We start from the raw sequence: 19,682 nt of genomic DNA, 5'->3' as shown, positions 1-19,682 counted from the left end.
GTGCTGATGGAGATCAGGGAGATGTTTTTGTTGCCAATCCAAACTGACTGGGATCCACAAGTGAGGAAATCCAGGATACAATTGCACAAGGCGGTATTGAGGCCAAGGTCTTGGAGCTTATTGATTAGTTTTGAGGGATGATGGTATTACATGCTGAGCTATAATCAATAAAGAGCATCCTGATGTATGCATCTTTGCTGCCTGGATGTGCCAGGGTCAATGAGATGGCATCTGCTGTGGACCTTCTGCTTCGGTAGGCAAATTGGAGTGGATCCAAGTCACCTCATGCAGGAGTTGATGTGTTTTATCACCAATCTCTGAAACACCTCAACACTGTGGATGTGAGTGCAACTGGGTGATAGTCATCGGGGCAGGTCATCTTGGGCTCCTCTTGGGCAGCAGTGTGATTGAAGTCTGCTTGAAGCAGGAGGGTACTACACACTGCCAAAGCAAGAGGATACAGATATCAGTGAACACACCAGCCAGTTGGTCAGTACAGGTCTGTAGTACATGGCCAGGGAGCCCATCCAGTCCGGATGCTCTCCTTGGATTCTCCCTCAAGAAGACAGCCCACACGTCAGCTTCGGATACTGAGATCAAAGGATCACCAGGAGTTGGGGGAATCTGCATTGGTTCCTCCATGCTCTGATGGTCAAAACAAGCAGAGAAGGGCTCGTCTGGAAGTGAAGCCCTGCTGTCTCATTTGTCACTTGATTTAACTTTGTTGGCAGTTAACACTCTCAAATTTCTGGCATACTGCCAGTGGCTTCCACAGTGAAGACTGACGCAAAATACTGACTAAGTTTGTCTGCCATTTCTATGCCCCTCCATCACTACTTCTTCAGGGTCATTCCCAACAGTCCAATATACATTCTACCCTTTAGTCTTTATACAGTACTATGCAAAAAGTCTTAAGCATATATCATTAGGATGTCTAAGACTTTGCACAGTACTGTAGTAATCTTATGCATTGCACTGTGCTGCCACAAAAAAAAATTTCATGATGTATGTGAGTGATGATAAACCTGATTCTGATATGGGTCTCTATTGTGAACTCGGTGGGAAGAGGGAAAAGGACTGAGGAATCATGGTTGGGAAAAGGGGAAGGAGAGGGGAGGGAGCGGGAAGTACCAGGGAGACATTCTATAATGATCAATAAACCAATTGCTTAGAATCAAATAACCTTGCCTAGTGTCCTAGGACTGGGTGTGTCTGCACCCACACCACTCGCCCCTGACATTCCTCTGCCAGCTGCCCAACACCGCTCCCATGGTGCTCCACCCTAGCCATTCCCAACATACTTTGTTCCCGCCAGATTTACAAACTATGTATTCAAAGCGGAGGCTGATAGGTTCTTGATTAATCGGGACATCAAAGATTACAGGGAGAAGGCAGGAAATTGAGGTTAAGAGAGATAAGAAATCAGCCATGATGAAATGCCGAAGCATACTCAATACAAATTCTGCTCCTTTGTCTTACCATTTTATATACATACATACATATACACAGACAAATATACATACAGCACTGTGCAAGTCTTAGGCAGATGTAAAAAAATTCTGTAAATTAAGATGCTTTCAAACTAATGAAATGAGAATTTTTTAAATATTAAAAAATTTACTATTAAGAGCAGTAAACAGTTAAAAACTAAATCAAATCAATAGCTGGTGTGACCACCCTTCACTTTAAAACTGCTCCAATTCTCTTAGGTACACTGTCATGCAGTTTTAAAAGAAAAATCAGCTGATAGGTTGTTCCTAGCATCTTGGAGAACTTGCCACAGTTCTTCTGCATACTTTGGTTGTCCCGCTTGCTTCGATCTCTCCAGGTAATCCCGGACAGCCTCGATGAAGTTACGATCAGGGCTCTGTGGAGGCCAGACCATATATTACAAAACTCCTTGTTCTTCTTTTCACAGCAGATAGTTCTTTAAGACCGTGGCTGTGTGCTTGGGGTCAATGTCTTGCTGCAGATTGAAGTTGGGACCGATCAGATGCCACCTTGAGAATCCATTTGTACTTCTCAGCATTCAGGACTCCATTAATTCTGACCAGCTCAACAACTCCATTTGCAGAAACGCAACCCCAAACCCACAAGCAACCTCCGCTGTGCTTCACTGTTGGTTGCAGAGACTCACCTACGTAGCACTCGCCAGCTCCTCTACAAACAAACTGCCTCTTGTTTGAGCCAAACATGTCAAATTTTGACTTGCCAGTCCAGAGCTCTTGCTGCTAGAATTCAGCGCCTCAGTCCTTGTGTTTTTGTGCATAGGTGAGTCACTTGGCTTTGTCTCCACTTCAGAGGAATGGTTTTTTGGATGAACTCTTCCATGCAGACCACTTCTGACGAGTCTACTTCAGACTGTAGATGGGTGTACCTGGATCCCAGTGGCTTCTGTGAGCTCAGAACTGGTAGCAGCACTGGTCTTCTTCCGATTTAGAAGGGACATCAGGTTGATGTATCTCTCGTCTGCTGCATTCAGTTTCTGTGGCCGACCTCGGCACTTCCGCACCTTAACATTGCATATTTATTTGTATAAGACCATAAGACAAAGGAGTAGAATTAGGCCATTTGGCCCATCAAGCCTGCTCCGCCATTCAATCATGGCTGATATACCAGAAAATCAGGTATGACTTGCGGAGGGCTGTTTCAAGGGTGAATAGACAATTTTGAACGAGGTTGGAGGTGACATCGGATGCGCGGCAACTCCGGCAGGGTTTGACTACATTACTTCCTACAAAGCAAAACCCAATAGCATGAATGGCAGCAATACTTCACCACCAGATGAACTCAGCGCCTTCTACGCCCACTTTGAAAGGGAGAACACAACTACAGCTGTGAAGATCCCTGCTGCACCTGCTGACTCTATGATCTCTGTCTCAGAGACCAATGTTAGACTGTCTTTAAAAAGAGTGAACGCTCGCAAGGTGGAAGGTCCCGATGGAGTACCTGGTAAGGCTCTGAAAACTTGTGCCAGCCAACTAGCGGGAGTACTCAAGGACATTTTCAACCTCTCACTACTACGGGCAGAAGTTCCCACTTGCTTCAAAAAGGCAACAATTATACCAAAGCCTAAGAAGAATAATGTGAACTGCCTTAATGATTATTTCCCGGTAGCACTCACATCGACCGTGATGAAATGCTTTGAGAGGTTGGTTATGACTAGACTGAACTCCTGCCTAAGCAAGGACCTGGACCCATTGCAAGCTGTCTATCGCCACAATAGGCCAATGGCAGACACAATCTCAGTGGCTCTCCACATGGCTTTAGACCACCTGGACAACACAAACACCCATGTCAGGATGCTGTTCATCAACTATAGCTCAGGATTTAATACCATCATTCTCACAATCCTGATTGAGAAGTTGCAGAACCTGGGCCTCTGTACCTCTCTCTGCAATTGGATCCTCAACTTCCCAAATGGAAGACCACAATCTGTGTGGATTGGTGATAACAAGTCCTCCTTGTTGACTATCAACACTGGTGCACCTCAGGGGTGTGTGCTTAGCCCACTGCTCTGCTCTCTATATACACATGACTGTGTGGCTAGGCACAGCTCAAATACTTTACTTTTTTGCCGCCAAACAATTGATACTTGAGCATACAATCATCACAGCGATATTTGATTCTGTGCTTTGCGCTCCCTGGAGTACAAATCGATAGTAAATATTAAAAATTTAAATTATACATCATAAATAGAAAATAGAAAAGGGAAAGTAAGGTAGTGCAAAAACCTGAGAGGCAGGTCCAGATATTTGGAGGGTACGGTCCAGATCCAGGTCAGGATCCATTCAGCAGTCTTATCACAGTTGGAAAGAAGCTGTTCCCAAATCTGGCCGTATGAGTCTTCAAGCTCCTGAGCCTTCTCCCGGAGGGACGAGGGACGAGAAGTGTGTTGGCTGGGTGGGTCGTGTCCTTGATTATCCTGGCAGCACTGCTCCGACAGCGTGCGTTGCAAATTGAGTCCAAGGACAGAAGATTGGTTTATGTGATATGCTGGGCTTTATTTATTTATAAATACCATCTAAAAATTTGCTGACAATACAACTATTGTTGGTAGAATCTCAGGTGGTGACAAGAGGGTGTACAGGAGTGAGATATGCCAACTAGTGGAGTGGTGCCACAGCAACAACCTGGCACTCAACGTCAGTAAGATGAAAGAGCTGATTGTGGATTTCAGGACGGGTAAGATGAAGGAGCACATACCAATCCTCATAGAGGGATCAGAAGTGGAGAGAGTGAGCGGTTTCATGTCCCTAGGTGTCAAGATCTCTGAGGACCTTACTTGGTCCCAATATATCGATGTAGTTATAAAGAAGGCAAGACAGCGGCTACACTTCATTAAGAGTCTGAAGAGATTTGGCATGTCAACAAATACACTCAATATCTTCTATAGATGTACCATGGAGAGCATTCTGACAGGCTGCATCACTGTCTGGTATGGAGGGGCTACTGCACTGGACCGAAAGAAGCTGCAGAGGGTTGTAAATCTAGTCAGCTCCATCTTGGGGTACTAGCCTACAAAGTACCCCAGACTTCAGGGAGCGGTATCTCAGAAAGGCAGCGTCCATTATTAAGGGCCTTCAGCACCCAAGGCAAGCCCTTTTTCCACTGTTATCGTCAGGTAGGAGGCATAGAAGCCTGAAGGTACACACTCAGCAATTCAGGAACAACTTCTTCCCCTCTACCATCCAATTCCTGAATGGACATTGAATGCTTGGACACTACCTCACTTTTTTAAAAATATACAGTATTTCTGATTTTTGCACATTTTTAATCTATTCAATATACATATACTGTATTTAATTTACTTTTTTTTATTATTACTTTATTTTTTTCACTTCTATATTATGTACTGCATTGAGCTGCTGCTGCTAAGTTAACAAAGTTCATATCACATGCCGGTGATAATCAACCTGATTCTGATTCTACTTTATTCCTCCTCCTCAACCCCATTTGCTTGCCTCACCACCGACTCAACCTGCAAGTTGACTTTTAGGGCGTTCTGCACAAGAGCTCCCAAGTCCCTTTGCATCTCATATTTTTGAATTTTCTCTCCATTTAGAAAATAGTCTGCACATTTATCTCTTCTTCAAATTGCATGACCATGCATTCTCTAACATTGTCTTTCATTTGCCACTTTCTTGCCTATTAGCCTAATTTGTTTAAGTCCTTCTGCAGCTTACCCGTTTCCTCACCACACCTTGCCCCTCCACCAGTCTTTGTATCATATGCAAACTTGGCAAAAAAACATCTATTCCATCAACTAAATCACCACCCCCCTTGTGTGTGTGTATGTGTGATCTGTTTTTGGAGACCTGTGTAAAGTCAAGGTGCTTCAATTGATTGTAGTAAAAATCTAGAAGGTTGAATTCCTGGTCAGTCAGTATCCCAGCAAAACTACACCATGAAGACAAAGAACACGCAAAGCAACTCCAAGAAAAGGTTACTGAAAATACAAGTCAGGAGATGGATACAAGAACATTTCCAAGTCACTGAATATTCCTTGGAGTACAGTTAAGTCAATCAAGAAATAGAAAGAATATCGCACAGCTGTAAACCTGCCCAGAGCAAGCCGTCCTCAAAAACTGAGTGACCGCGCAAGAAGTGGGCTAGTGAGGGAGGCGAACAAGAGATCTATGACAACTCTGGAGGAGTTACAAGCTTCAGTGGCTGAGATGGGAGAGACCACACATACAACCACTGTTGCCTCAGTGCTTTACCAGTCACAACTTTATGGGAGAGTGGCAAAGAGAAAGCCACTCTTCCAAAAAAAATAATCTGATGAAACCAAAATTAAGCTTTTGGCCATCAGAGTCAACGCCATGTTTGCTGTAAGCCAAACACCGCACATCATCAAAAACACACCATCCCTACCATGAAGCATGGTGGTGGCTGCATCATGCTGTGGGGATGCTTCACTGCAGCAAACCCTGGGAGGCTTGTGAAGATAGAGGGTAAAATGAATGCAGTAAAATACAGGGAAATCCTGGAGGAAAACCTGATACAGTCTGCAAGAGAACTGCGACTTGGGAGAAGATTTGTTTTCCATCAAGACAATAACCCCAAGCGTAAAGCCAAAGCTACACAGGAATGGCTTAAAAACAAATTAATGTCCTGGGGTGGCCAAGTCAGAGTCCAGACCTCAATCCAATTGAGAATTTGTGGCTGGACTTGAAAAGGACTATTCACAATTTCCATGCAATCTGACAGAGCTTGAGCAGTTTTGTAAAGAAGAATGGGGAAAAATTGCAGTGTCCAGATGTGCAAAGCTGATAGAGACCTCTCCACACAGCCTCAAGACTGTAACTGCTGCCAAAGGTGTGTCTACTAAATACTGACTTGAAGGGGGCAAATACTTACACAATCAATTATTTTGTGGTTTATATTTGTAACTAATTTTGATCTCTTTGTAGAGATCTCTTTTTACTTGAACACGACAGAGTCTTTTTCTGTTGATCAGTGTCAAAAAAAAGCCAAATTAAATCAACTGTGATTCAATGTTGTAAAACAATAAAACAGGAAAACTTCCAAGGGAAGTGAATAATTCTTATAGGCACTATACACAGGCCCAGACATATACGTACTTATATTTCATATTTTAATTTCTATTAAGATTTATTTTTTATGTATTGCACTGCACTGCTGCTGAAAAACATCAAATTTCATGACATGTATCTGTGGTATTAAACCTGATTCTGATTATACACACTCGAGTCCCCTTTGTTCTTTAAGTTGTAACATCTACTTTAGGATATTTTTCTTACTGGTTCAGTGACACTTCTCAGTATTCAAATTTTAATCTGTAACTAAAAATAGCTGATATCTATTAAAGGTGACTAGGAAAGTGCATGTGTTCTGTCAGTGACTCAACTGGTGTGTTCTAGAAAAGAAAAATGCCTGTCCTCTCATTTCCTTGTCTCTGCTTAACAACAACACGGTTGAGATTAAAACATAAAACATCAAACACTTAGTGCAGGTCAGCACAGATGTCTGTGTCAACCACGATACCAAAATAAATTAATCTTATCTCTCCATTGCCTGCCTTTTCACGTGCTGTCTAAATAGAATCATAGAAAACCTACAGCACAATACAAGCCTTTCGGCCCACAAAGTTATGCCGAACATATCCCTACCTTAGAAATTACTAGACTTCCCCATATCCCTCTATTTTTCTAAGCTCCATGTACCTATCCAAAAGTCTCTTAAAAGACCCTATCGTATCCGCCTCCACCACCGTTGCCGGCAGCCCATTCCACGCACTCACCACTCTCTGAGTAAAAAACTTACCCCTGACATCACCTCTGTACCTGCTCCCCAGTACCTTAAACCTGAGTCCTCTTGGGAAAAAGCCTCTGACTATCCACACGATCAATGCCTCTCATCATCTTATACACCCCTATCAGGTCACCTCTCATCCTCCATCGATCCAAGAAGAAAAGGCCAAGTTCACTCAACCTGTTTTCATAAGGTATGCTCCCCAATCCAGGCAACATCCTCGTAAATCTCCTCTGCACCCTTTCTATGGTTTCCACATCTTTCCTGTAGTGAGGCGACCAGAAATGAGCACAGTACTCTAAGTGGGGTCTGACGAGGGTCTTATATAGCTGCAACATTACCTCTCGGCTCCTAAATTCAATTCCGTGATTAATGAAGGCCAATACACTGCATGCCTTCTTAACCACAGCATCAACCTGCGCAGCTGCTTTGAGCATCCTACGTACTCGGACCCCAAGATCCCTCTGATCCTCCACACTGCCAAGAATCTTACCATTAATACTATATTCTGCCGTCATATTTGACCTATCAAAATCAACCACTTCACACTTACATGGGTTGAACTCCATCTGCCACTTCTCAGCCCAGTTTTGCATCCTATCAATGTCCCACTGTAACCTCTGACAGCCCTCCACACTATCCACAACACCCCCAACCTTTGTGTCATCAGCAAATTTACTAACCCATCCCTCCACTTCCTCATCCAGGTCATTTATAAAAATCATAAAGAGTAAGGGTCCCAGAACAGATCCCTGAGGCACACCACTGGTCACCGTCCTCCATGCAGAATTTGACCCGTCTACAACCACTCTTTGCCTTCTGTGGGCAAGCCAGTTCTGGATCCACAAAGCAACGTCCCCTTGGATCCCATGTCTCCTTACTTTCTCAATAAGCCTTGATAAGGTTATTTAAATGGCTTGCTGAAATCCATATACACTGCTCTACTGCTCTTCCTTCATCAATGTGTTTAGTCACATCCTCAAAAAATTCAATCAGGCCTGTAAGGCACGACCTGCCCTTGACAAAACTATGCTGACTATTCCTAATCATATTATACCTCTCCAAATGCTCATAAATCCTGCCTCTCAGGATCTTCTCCATCAACTTACCAACCACTGACATTAGACTCACTGGTCTATAATTTCCTGGGCTATATCTACTCCCTTTCTTGAATGAAGGAACAACCTCCGCAACCCTCCAATCATCCAGAACCCATCTTGTCCCCATTGATGATTCAAAGATCATCGCCAAAGGCTCAACAATCTCCTCCCTCACCTCCAACAGTAGCCTGGGGTACATCTCATTCAGTCCCGGCGACTTATCCAACTTGATGCTTTCCAAAAGCTCCAGCACATTCTCTTTCTTAATATCTACATGCTCAAGCTTTTCAGTCTGCTGCAAGTCAGCACTACAATCACCAAGATCCTTTTCCATAGTGAATACTGAAGTAAAGTATTCATTAAGTACCCCTGCTATTTCCTCTGGTTCCATACACACTTTCCCACTGTCACACTTGACTGGTCCTATTCTTTCACATCTTATCCTCTTGCTCTTCACATACTTGTAGAATGCCTCGGGGTTTTCCTTAATCCTGCCCGCCAAGGCCTTCTCATGGTCTCTTCTGGCTCTCCTAATTTCCTTTTTAAGCTCCTTCCTGTTAGCCTTATAATCTTCTAGATCCCTAACATTACCTAACTCTCTGAACCTTTTGTAAGCTTTTCTTCTCTTCTTGACTAGAATTATTACAGCCTTTGTACACCATGGTTCCTGTACCCTACCATAACTTCCCTGTCTCATTGGAACGTACCTATGCAGAACTCCACACAAATATCCCCTAAACATTTGCCACATTTCTTCCATACTTTTCCCTGAGAACATCTGTTCCCAATTTAAGCTTCCGATTTCCTGCCTGATAGCCTCATAATTCCCCTTACTCCAATTAAACGCTTTTCTAACTTGTCTGTGCCTAGCTCTCTCCAATGCTATTGGAAAGGAGATAGAATTATAATCACTATCTCTAAAATGCTCTCCCACTGAGAGATCTGACACCTGACCAGGTTCATTTCCCAATACCAAATCAAGTAAAGTCTCTCCTCTTGTAAGCTTATCTACATATTGTGTCAAGAAACCTTCCTGAACACACCTAACGAACTCCACCCCATCTTAACCCCTCGCTCTAGGGAGATGCTAATCTATTTTTGGGAAATTAAAATCTCCCATCACAGCAACTCTATTATTATTACACCTTTTCAGGATCTGTTTCCCTATCTGCTCCTCGATATCCCTGTTTACTATTGGGTGGTCTATAAAAAACACCCAGTAGAGTTATTGACGCCTTCCTGTTCCTAACCTCCACCCACAGAGACTCCGTAGACAATCCCTCCATGGCGTCCACCTTTTCTGCAGCCATGACACTACCTCTGATCAACAGTGCCATGCCCCTACCCCTTTTGCCTCCCTCCCTGTCCTTTCTGAAACATCTAAAACCCGGCACTTGAAGTAACCATTCCTGTCCCTGAGCCATCCAAGTCTCTGTAATGCCTCTTATAAATTGTTTTCATGTTAGTAATGTGATCACTCAGGTTGAGTATGATGTTCTCCTAAAGCAGGGGTTCCCAACCTGAGGTCCATGGCATACAAAAGGCTAGGAACCCCTATCCTAAGGGGTTCTCTACTGATGGATCCGCAAGCAGCTGTGGAGGCATCCACACAGTCTGGTGCAGTGTAAATGGTGAATATCCATTGGAGTTGCTGTTATACCTGCTTCCATCACCTCCCCAGCAATGTGTTTGGCTCTGTGTAAAAAATCTGCCTAAAATCCCCTTCACAATTTCCCCCTTTAACGTTATTCTAGTATTTGATATTTCCACCCTGGGGGAGAAAAGGATATCTCTATTGTCATAAATAAACTAGAAATCTAGAGTAACACACTCAAAATGTTGGAGGAACTCAGCAGGTCAGTAAGCATCTATGGAGAGGAATAAAGAGTCTACCATTTTGGGCTGACATCCTTCATCAGTTCTCCATCGATGCTGTCTGACCTGTTGAATTCCTCTGGAACTTTGTGTGTTTCTACCTATCTTATCACTGTTACTCATAATTCTATACACATCTATCAAGTAACCCAAGATCGTTCACCTGCAGAATCTCATGTCCAGGATTGTTCAATATCTCCTTACAGCTAAAGTTCTCTGATCCATTGAATTGGAAGAACACACAATGGTTCCATTAAAGCCAAAGTGAACATGACATCACACCAACTTTATGAAGTGCAGCGCAGGTCGGGACGGATGTCTATGTCAACCATGATATCAAGTTAAATTAGTCCCATCTCTCTGTACGTGGCTTTTATCCCTCCATTGCCTGCCTGTTCATGTGCCTGTCTAAATGTCTGTTAACTAATGTTTTCATATTAGTAATGCGATCACAAACATCTGAGAAAATGGGGGAAAGCAAAATCACAAATTTAGTTCCGTTGTCAGCTAAACTTTGTAACACCTTCATGGATCACTCCTTCGAGCCTCCATCCCTAATCACCCAGAAAGGGTCTGTTAATGAGAGGACATATCCAATAGAAGAGGGAAGTGTTGGGACTACCCTCTTCTGTTGCCACTAGACCTGCAGGTTCCAACAGCATGGGTCAAATATAGACAAGTTTACCACCTGGCGATGACAACCTGTTGCCTTCCCATAGCAGGCAAAACTCCTCCATGTTAAATAAAACTGAGGGTAACTGAGTCAATGAACACATCCTGACACAGAACATGACAGTAGTCTTTCAGCCTACGATGTGATGCTGATCTTTTCACCTGCTCTAAGATCAATCTAACTCTGCTCTCCCACAAAGCCCTCCATTTTTCTATCATCCATGTGCCGCAGTTTCTTATGTGCCCCCAATGTATCCGCCTGTACCACCATCGCTGGCAGCGCTCCATGCACCTATCCACCATTCCCTGTAAAAATCTTAGCTCAGACATTCACCCATCCATACATTACTCACACCACTTTAAAATTTATCTCCCTTGTATTTGCCATTTCCACCCTGAGAAAAAGCCTGCAGCTGTCCAATTTATCTATTTTTCTTATCAGCTTCTATACCTCTATCAAATTGACTCTCAACTTCCTTTATTCCTGTGAAAATATGATAAAGCTTGCAAAACAGTATTATGTTGATGCCTAACAGAGGAAACAGCATGCTATCATCAGAGCTGAGAGCTCCCACAGTCAAGATTAAAGATTAGTTTTATTTGTCATCTGTACATCAAAACATACCGTTAAATGTGTCACCAACACAGTCCAACGATTGTGCTGTGGGGGCAGCCCAAGGTGGTTGATGGCAACACACCATGTCCACAATTTACCAACCTTAACCCGTACGTCTTTGAAACGTGGGAGATAACCAGAGCACCCAGAGCAAACCCACGCTGAACAATGGTTCAGAGCAGAGTCCCAGAGGCTTCTCTTATCCCTCTGCGTCACAGCACCACAGCAGTTAGTGCAACACTATTACAGCACCAGCTAAAAGATCGGGGATCGATTCCCACTGCTGTCTGTAAGGAGCTTTTATGTTCTTCCCATGACTGTGTGGGCTTTCTTTGGGTGCTCCAGTTTTCTCCCACATTTCCAAGGATGTACGGTTAGGATTAGGAGTTGTGGGCATGCTACATTAGTGCTGCCACGTGCCAGTGAGGGTAGGAATAGGATGATTTGGTAGATGAATGCACAGCTGAGGAACTGGTGCAAGGGGCAGGGGTCACTGGGATCTCTTCTGGGGAAGGTATGACCTGTGCAAAATGGGCAGCTGAACCCGAGGTGGGGCGGGGGGGGGAGGGAACAACTTCCTTGCAGGCAGGTTTGCTAGAACTGTTAGGAAGGGTTTAATCTAATTTGGCAAGGGGATAGAAACCACAGTGATAGGGCTGAGGATGGGGCAGTTGGTATACCAGTAGATGCAGTGTGCAGTGAGACTGTGAGGAACGACAGGCAGATGATAGCGCAAAATTGCAGTCAGTAGGTGAGTTGAAGTGTAACAAGGGGCCAAAATCAAAAAGAGTAATGAATACATGACTGAAGGTGTTATGTTTGGATGCACACAGTATACAGAATAACCTTGTAGCGCCATTAGAGATTGGCAGGTATGATGTTGTGGGCATCTCCATGTTATGGCTGAAAGAACATCATAGTTGGGAGCTTAACATCCAAGAATACACATTGTATCGAAAGGACAGGCAGAGAAGATGGGGTGGCTTTAATGGTAAAAATAAATGAAATCAAATCCTCTGAAAGAGGTGACATTGGCTCAGAAGATGTAGAATCCTTGTGGGTAGAGTTCAGAAACTGAAAGGGTAAGAAGACCCTAATGGGAGTTATATACAGACTTCCAAAAAGTAGTCAGGACGTGAGTTACAAATTACAACAGAAGATCGAAAAGGCAGGTGGAAAGGGCAATGTTGTGATAGTTGAGGGGGATTTCAATGTGCCAGTAGATTGGGAAAATCAGGTTGGTGCTGGATCCCAAGAAAGGGAATTTGTAGAATGCCTATGAGATGGCTTTTTAGACCAGCTTTTGGTTGAACCCACTAAGGGAACAGCAGTTCTGGATTGGGTATTATGTAGTGACCCAGATTTGATTAGGAACATTAAAGGACCGCTTCGGTGGAAGTGATCATAGTATGACAGAATTCACTCTGTAGTAATTTTATGTACACGACATGTGATTGATGACTCTGATACCAGTTTCTATTGTGGACTGAGAGTGGGATGGGGACAGGGAGAGGGGAATCATGGTTAGGAAGAGGGGAGGGAGCGGGAAGCACCAGAGAGGCATTCTGTAATGATCAATAAACCAATTGTTTGGAAACAAATGACTTGTCTGGTGTCTCAGGGCTGGATGTGCCTGCACCTGAGCCAACCCTGCCCCTGGCACTCCTCCTCTTCCACCTGTCCCACACCCTTCCCACAGTGCTCCACCCTCGCCATTCCCAACAGATTTACAAACTCACTCTCTGCTCCACATTGACAAATACAATACTGTGCAAAAGTCTTAGGCATCTTAGCTATATTAACGTGCCTAAGACTTTTGTACAGAACATATACAAGGAGTAAAAGAGATATGAGAGTGGAAAATGGACCGTTGAAAAATGAGGCTAGAGAGGTAGTAATGGAGGACAAAGAAATGGTGGACAAACTTAAAAAGTATTACTTAAGAAGTATTTTGCATCAGTCTTCACTGTGGAAGAAACTAGCAGTATGCCACAAACGTGAGTGTGTCTACAGCCAGAAGTGAGTGTGGTTGCTATTACTAAGGAGAAGGTACTTGGGAAACTGAAAAGTCTGAAGGCAGATTAAGTCACCTGCACCAGATGGACTACATCCTAGAGTTCTGAAAGAGGCTGCTGAAGAGTTTGTGGAGGCATTAGTAATGATCTTTCAAGAATCAATGGATTCTGGAATGGTTCCTGAGGAATGGAAAATGGCAAATGTCACTCTACTCTTTAAGAAGGGGGAGAGGCAGAAAAAAGGAAACGTGGTTGGAAAGATGATGGAGTCCATTTTAAGGATGAAGTTTAGGGGTACTTGAAGGCACATGACAAAATAGGCCAAAGTCAGAATGACTTAGTCAAGGGGAAATCTTGCCTGACAAATCTGTTGTAATTCTTTGAAGAAATAACAGGCAGCATGGAAAAAAGCAGAGTCAGTAGATGTTTTTTTAACCTGGATTTTCAGAAGGTCTTGGACAAGGTGCTACACATTTGGCTGCTTAACAAAATAAAAGTCCATAGCATTATAGGAAAGACACTAGAATGACGGAAGATTGGCTGAGTGGCAGGAGGCAAAGAGCGTGAATAAAGAGGGCTTCTTCTGGTAGGCTGCCAGTGACGAGTGGTATGCCGCTGTGGTTTGTGTTGGACAACTTCTTTTCACATTGTAGATTCGTGATTTCGATAAAGGAATACATGACTTTGTAACCAAGTTTGTGGACAATACAAAAGATAGGTGGAAGGCAGGTAGTGTTGAGGAAGCAGGGTGTCTGCAGAAGGAATTAGACACTTCACGAGAATGGGCAAAGAAGTGATAGATGTAATATAGAGAAGGGAAGTGCACGGTCATGCACTTTGGCTGAAGGAATAAAGACATAGACTATTTTATAAATGGGAAGAAAATTCAAAAATCAGAGGTGCGGAGTGTCTTGGGTGTTCTCACGCAGAATTCCCCAGAAGTTAACTTGCAGGTTGAGTTGACGGTAGAGAAAGCAAATGCAATGTTAGTATTCATTTAGCGAGGACAAGAATACAAAAGCAGAGATGTAATAACAAGGCTTTATAAGGCATTGGTCAAGGCTGCACTTGGAGTATTGTGAACAGTTTTGAGCCCCTTATCTAAGGTACTCATTGGAGTTTAGAAGAATAAGGGAGATATCATTGAAACCTATTGAATATTGAAAAATCTAGATAGCTCAAAGTACATTTATCATCAATGTATGCATACATTACACAACCTTGAGATTTGTTTCCTTACACACTGCCACAAAACAAGAAACCCATTAAAAAAATCCTGATAGAGTGGATGTGAGGAGGATGCTTCCTATAGTTAGTGTGTCTAGGACTAGAGGGCACAACCTCAGAATTGAGGAACAGGGATGAGTTAAAATTTCTTTAGCCAGAGGGTGTTGAATCTGTGGAATTCTTTACCAAAGTCATTGGGTATATTTAAGGCAGAGTTTGATAGGGTTCTTAATTAACCAGGGCACCAAATGCTATGGGGAGAAGGCAGGACAATGGGGTTGAGAGCGACAATGTCAGCCATGGTGCAATGACAGAGAAGATCGATGAGCCGAATTGCCTAATTCTGCTCCTAGATCTTATGGTCTAAGGTTATTCATTCCAGCTTCCCTGAGTTCCCTGCCATCACAGAAGTCTGTTTTCACCTTCTTCCATTCATTTTATACAATATAGAGCAAATGTTTAGTGTTCTGGGTACAGCCAAGCTACTGGGACAAATGAACAAGATATTGCTCTACAAGACGTTGGTGAGGTTGCATTTGGAATATTGTATCCTGGACACAACCATCTCCAGCTGGACCTCAATTCCACTTGCTGGAATTGGTGTGCCAATGCTTGAAACTCCTCAGCACTGAAGCAAGCCATGCCCACATGCAACAAACCTAGACAACATTCAGGCTTGATGTTAAAGTGTCATCTTTGTTGAGTTCACTAATACAAGTGATTATAACTTTAAATTCTTGGGATGAAAGTATAGACGAAATGTCAGAGGTAGGTAGTTTTTCTTCCCCGCCCCCCCCCCCACAGAGAGTGGTGGGTGTGTGGAACACGCTGTCATTGGTGGTGATAGATGCAGGCACATCAGGGACATTTAAGAGACTCTTAGATAGCTGCATAGAAACATAGAAAATCTACAGCACAATACAGGCCCTTCAGTCCACAAAGCTATGCCAAACATGTCCCTACCTTAGGAATTACCTAGGGTTACACATAACCCTCTATTTTTCTGAGCTCCATGTACCTGTCCAGGAGTCTCTTAAAAGACCCTATCGTATCCACCTCCACCATCGTCACTGGCAGCCCATTCCACGCACTCACCACTCTCTGTGTAAAAAAACTTACCCCTGACATCTCATCTGTACCTACTTCCAAACACCTTAAAACTGTGCCCTCTCATGCTAGCCATTCCAGCCCTGGGAAAAAGCCTCCAGCTATCCACACGATCAATGCCTCTCATCTTATACACCTCTATCATGTCGCCTCTCATCCTCCGTTGCTCCAAGGAAAAAAGGCCGAGTTCACTCAACCTTTTCTCATAAGGCATGCTCCCCAATCCAAGTATGGATGAAAGAAAAATGGAAGGGTAGGGTCAAATTGATCTTGGCGTAGGTTAAAAGGTTCTAGCAGCTATGTTCTATGTTCTATGTTCTAGCAGCTTCCCCTCCGAGTCACACACCTTCCCGTTTTGGAGGCACAACCACCAGCTCTCCATCATCCTAACTAGAACAAAGAATATTATAGCATAATACAGGCCCTTCGGCCCACAATGCTCTTCTGACCTTTTAACCTACTCCAAGATCAATTAAAGCTCGGTCATTCTGTCTTCATGAAACATCTACTTTCTGGACCAATGGGATGCATCTTCCCCACACACTCTTAACGTTCAGGAAAATGGCTCACCGCCACCATTTTGTTGACTGGCTCTTTTGTGAAGTTGTGCCAAAACAACTTTAATGTGGGACACATTATGTGGTAGTTAGTCATTACAGTCAATATAGTTTCATACGACAGCAAGTCGTAAAGATGTTTCCATCGTGGTGTAGGACCACACCCTGGACACACAAATATTGGCAGGTCACCAACAATTCTTCTTGGGGGTGGGAGAGGGGGAGGTGGAGTCAGGAAAATTAATTTACCCAGTGAACCTCACAGGGTGTAGAGAGAATGACACATTCTAACTACAAGGCAATGTAGGGTTAAGAGGGTGGGGTGATTCTGGTGTGGAGCCTAAGCTCTGGTATGTACAGACCAACTGGATTCAAGGGTCCATTTCTTTCTTGAAAAGACGATGCATTAAAACAAAATCAATCCAATCAATGCCAGGTAAGGATGGGCAAACTCATCATCCAATCCACACTCATTATAGGAAGCATCTGGAAGTTTTAGAGAGGGTGCAGAAGAGATTTACCAGAACTCTACCTGAACTAGAGAGCATGTCTTATGAGGTAAGGTTAAGTGAACTAAGGCTTTTTTCTTTGCAGCGAAGGATGACAGGCAATTTGATAGAAATGTACAAGAAGCATGGATCGATTGGACAGTCAGAGACTTTTCCCCAGGGTGGAAATGGCTAATATAATGGGCCATAATTGATTCTATTGAGCCTCAGGGTAGTATGGGATGTCACTGTAGCATAGCGATTAGTGCAACACGATTACAGCTCGGGGCACCGGAGACTGGAGATCAATCCCAGCATCCTCTGCAAGGAGTTTGTGCATCATCCACACGGAATGCGTGGATTTCCTCCGGGTGCTCTGGCTTCCTCCCACAGTCCAAAGACGTACCGGTTAGTCAATTAGTTGGTCACTGTAAACTGACCAACGATTAGGCTAGGGTTAAATTGGGCGTTGCTGGCAGCTTGGCTCAAAGGGCCTATTCCGTGCTGTATCTCAATAAATATGGAGATGTACATGTACTTCGATAATAAGTTTATTTTGAGCACTCTTCAAAAGTACATAAATCCTTCTATATTCTAGAACAACATAGAACATTTGAACATAGAATGCACCCTTTGACCCGCAATATTGTGCCAACATTTTAACCAACTCTAAGATCGATCAAGCCCTTCCCTTCCACGTTGCCCTCCATTTTCTATCATCCATGTGCCTATCCAAGAGTTTCTATAATGTCCCAAATATATCTGACCCTACCACCCTGTGTTCCACACACCCACCACTCTGTAAAAAAAAAGTACCTCTGACATTCTCCCCCCAATAACCTTAAAATTGTGTCCCTTTATTACACATTACCACACTTGGGAAAACGTCTGTCTTTATACATCTTAAGATCTTGTACACCGCTCTCAAGTCACCTCTCATGCCCCTTCACTCCAAAGAGAAAAGCCCCAGCTCACTCAACCTTTCCTCACAAGACGTGCTCTCTAATCCAGGCAGAATCCTGGTAAATCTCCTCTGCACGCTCTCTGAAGTTTCCACATCCTTCCAATAATGAGGCGACCCCAACTGAACACAATCTTCCACATGTAATTATGTTGGAATCTATTCCACAAACTCATTCACAAATACCTCGCAACACAAAGGTTTTGCCATTCATCTACCTGGTCCTTTTTTTAAAATTATCTCTGGACATCCCGATAAGTGAATGCCCGTTAAACGCTTTGTTCTGCGGGAAATGAATGACACGTTACCTAACGCATTGGCTTCGCGGTACTTCTCTAAGGCAGCCTGTGGTTTCTTATTCTTGTACAAGACGTTTCCTTCGTGCCTAAGAGTTAGTGCTCTGGTTTCTGCCGGGAAGTACTTGTTTAAGAAACTGTTCAAAACCACGTTGATTCTGTAGGTGCCGGAGGCGTGGAGTTTGTCTTTGCAAAGTTTGCAGTGAGTTGACGGGGCTCTGGTACCTTCTCGCTCTCTCTCCAGACAGTTCCTGCAGTAAGTGTGGCCGCACTGCAGGGTGACCGGCTCGTACAGGGTGCCCGTACACTTCAGGCAACTCAGCAAGCGTCTGGCAGGCTGCTCTCCGTCCGTCCAACCCTGGCTGGACCTCATTGCCTCCGCCAGCCGCTCGACCAGAACCTCCAGGTGCTGCGGTCGGAGGATGCCCTGCTGCGACAGGAGCTTGTACTCCTCCAGAGATTCGGCCAGCCGGCCCCCGAGAGCCAAGCAGTGGGCACGCTTGAGCCTCAGCTCGTCCCGCTCGTCCTCCTGGCCGGCACGGATCGCCCGCAGCTGGCACTCGTAAATATCAGCGGCCAGCTGGAAATCCCTCGCCCGGAAAGCCTCGGTCGCCAGCTCCAGCATCTCCTCCCTCCCGCTGCCTTCCGCGCCCATGGCTGCGCTCGGACACCGCTCACTTGCCCGGGACTGTTCTCGGCAACATTCTGTCAGCCTCCCCTCAATTCCGACGGACCTTAGCCACAGAACAAAAAAATGCGTTACATAAAGCCAGATCACATGATTCCCATTCGCCGCCTCCCATTGGCCTGACTCAGGCTGTTACAAAACCACCAAGTTCAGTACTGTTTTGTTTATTTTGAATTATTTTGGGGGAAAAATTGTACCAAAGGCTCCTCGCTCTTTCTCCGTTCTCCCCTACAGCTGCTTCATTTATCCCCACAGCCGCTTACAAGCAAATGTCCTCCTGTTATACCACAGACTAGTGGTCATAACCAATGGTTTAAATATGCATATTCATTTCTTTCCAGAGAAAATATGCAAAAGATCTAAATCCAAATGATAATAGAATATAGCATCAGCACAATGCCACAATCTTTTAACCGATATAAAGATCTCAATGCTGAATAGTGTCTTTGTAGTCCTTGGTAAAATGTTGACTGTGGTGATGCGAAGTGTTTTGCATCAAAATTGTAATTAGTTTATTTTTTTCATATTAAAACTACACAACACTAGCAAATACAGTCGCTATCGAAACAAATTAGAAGCGGCAACTTATTTTTCTGTGCTAGACAAAATATGTTTGATTATAAAATAGTTCTGTCAACGACTGGCATCGATGAATCGGGTCTAATTAACTTTTCTTCACAGAATGTTCTCTTCGTTTGACTCCAGTGAACGTAGGTTGTGTAGATTACATCACCCCCTTACATAAGATACAGCTCTCTGTCCTTTTATATAAAATAACAACTTTTGCGTGCCTGGAAAACTA

The 19,682-nt window shown here is 43.9% G+C and overlaps 1 protein-coding gene across 1 annotated transcript in view; it reads right to left on the bottom strand.

Moving 5' to 3' along the window:
* The window catches only part of LOC134353162 (LON peptidase N-terminal domain and RING finger protein 3-like), a 67,083-nt gene extending 47,990 nt beyond the window's left edge, over positions 1-19,093 (bottom strand). The window contains exons 1-2 of the mRNA XM_063061142.1: positions 19,078-19,093; positions 18,205-18,926 (exon numbers count right to left, since the gene is read on the bottom strand). Of these exons, the coding sequence (XP_062917212.1) occupies positions 18,205-18,847 (643 nt within the window). The 5' untranslated portion in view covers positions 18,848-18,926; positions 19,078-19,093. The remainder of the gene's footprint in view (positions 1-18,204; positions 18,927-19,077) is intronic.
* Positions 19,094-19,682: the final 589 nt, after the last annotated feature.

Source organism: Mobula hypostoma, chromosome 10, assembly GCF_963921235.1.
Source record: "Mobula hypostoma chromosome 10, sMobHyp1.1, whole genome shotgun sequence".
In the NCBI taxonomy this organism is placed as follows: Eukaryota; Metazoa; Chordata; class Chondrichthyes; order Myliobatiformes; family Myliobatidae; genus Mobula; species Mobula hypostoma.
This window is presented reverse-complemented; position numbering and strand designations above follow the sequence as displayed.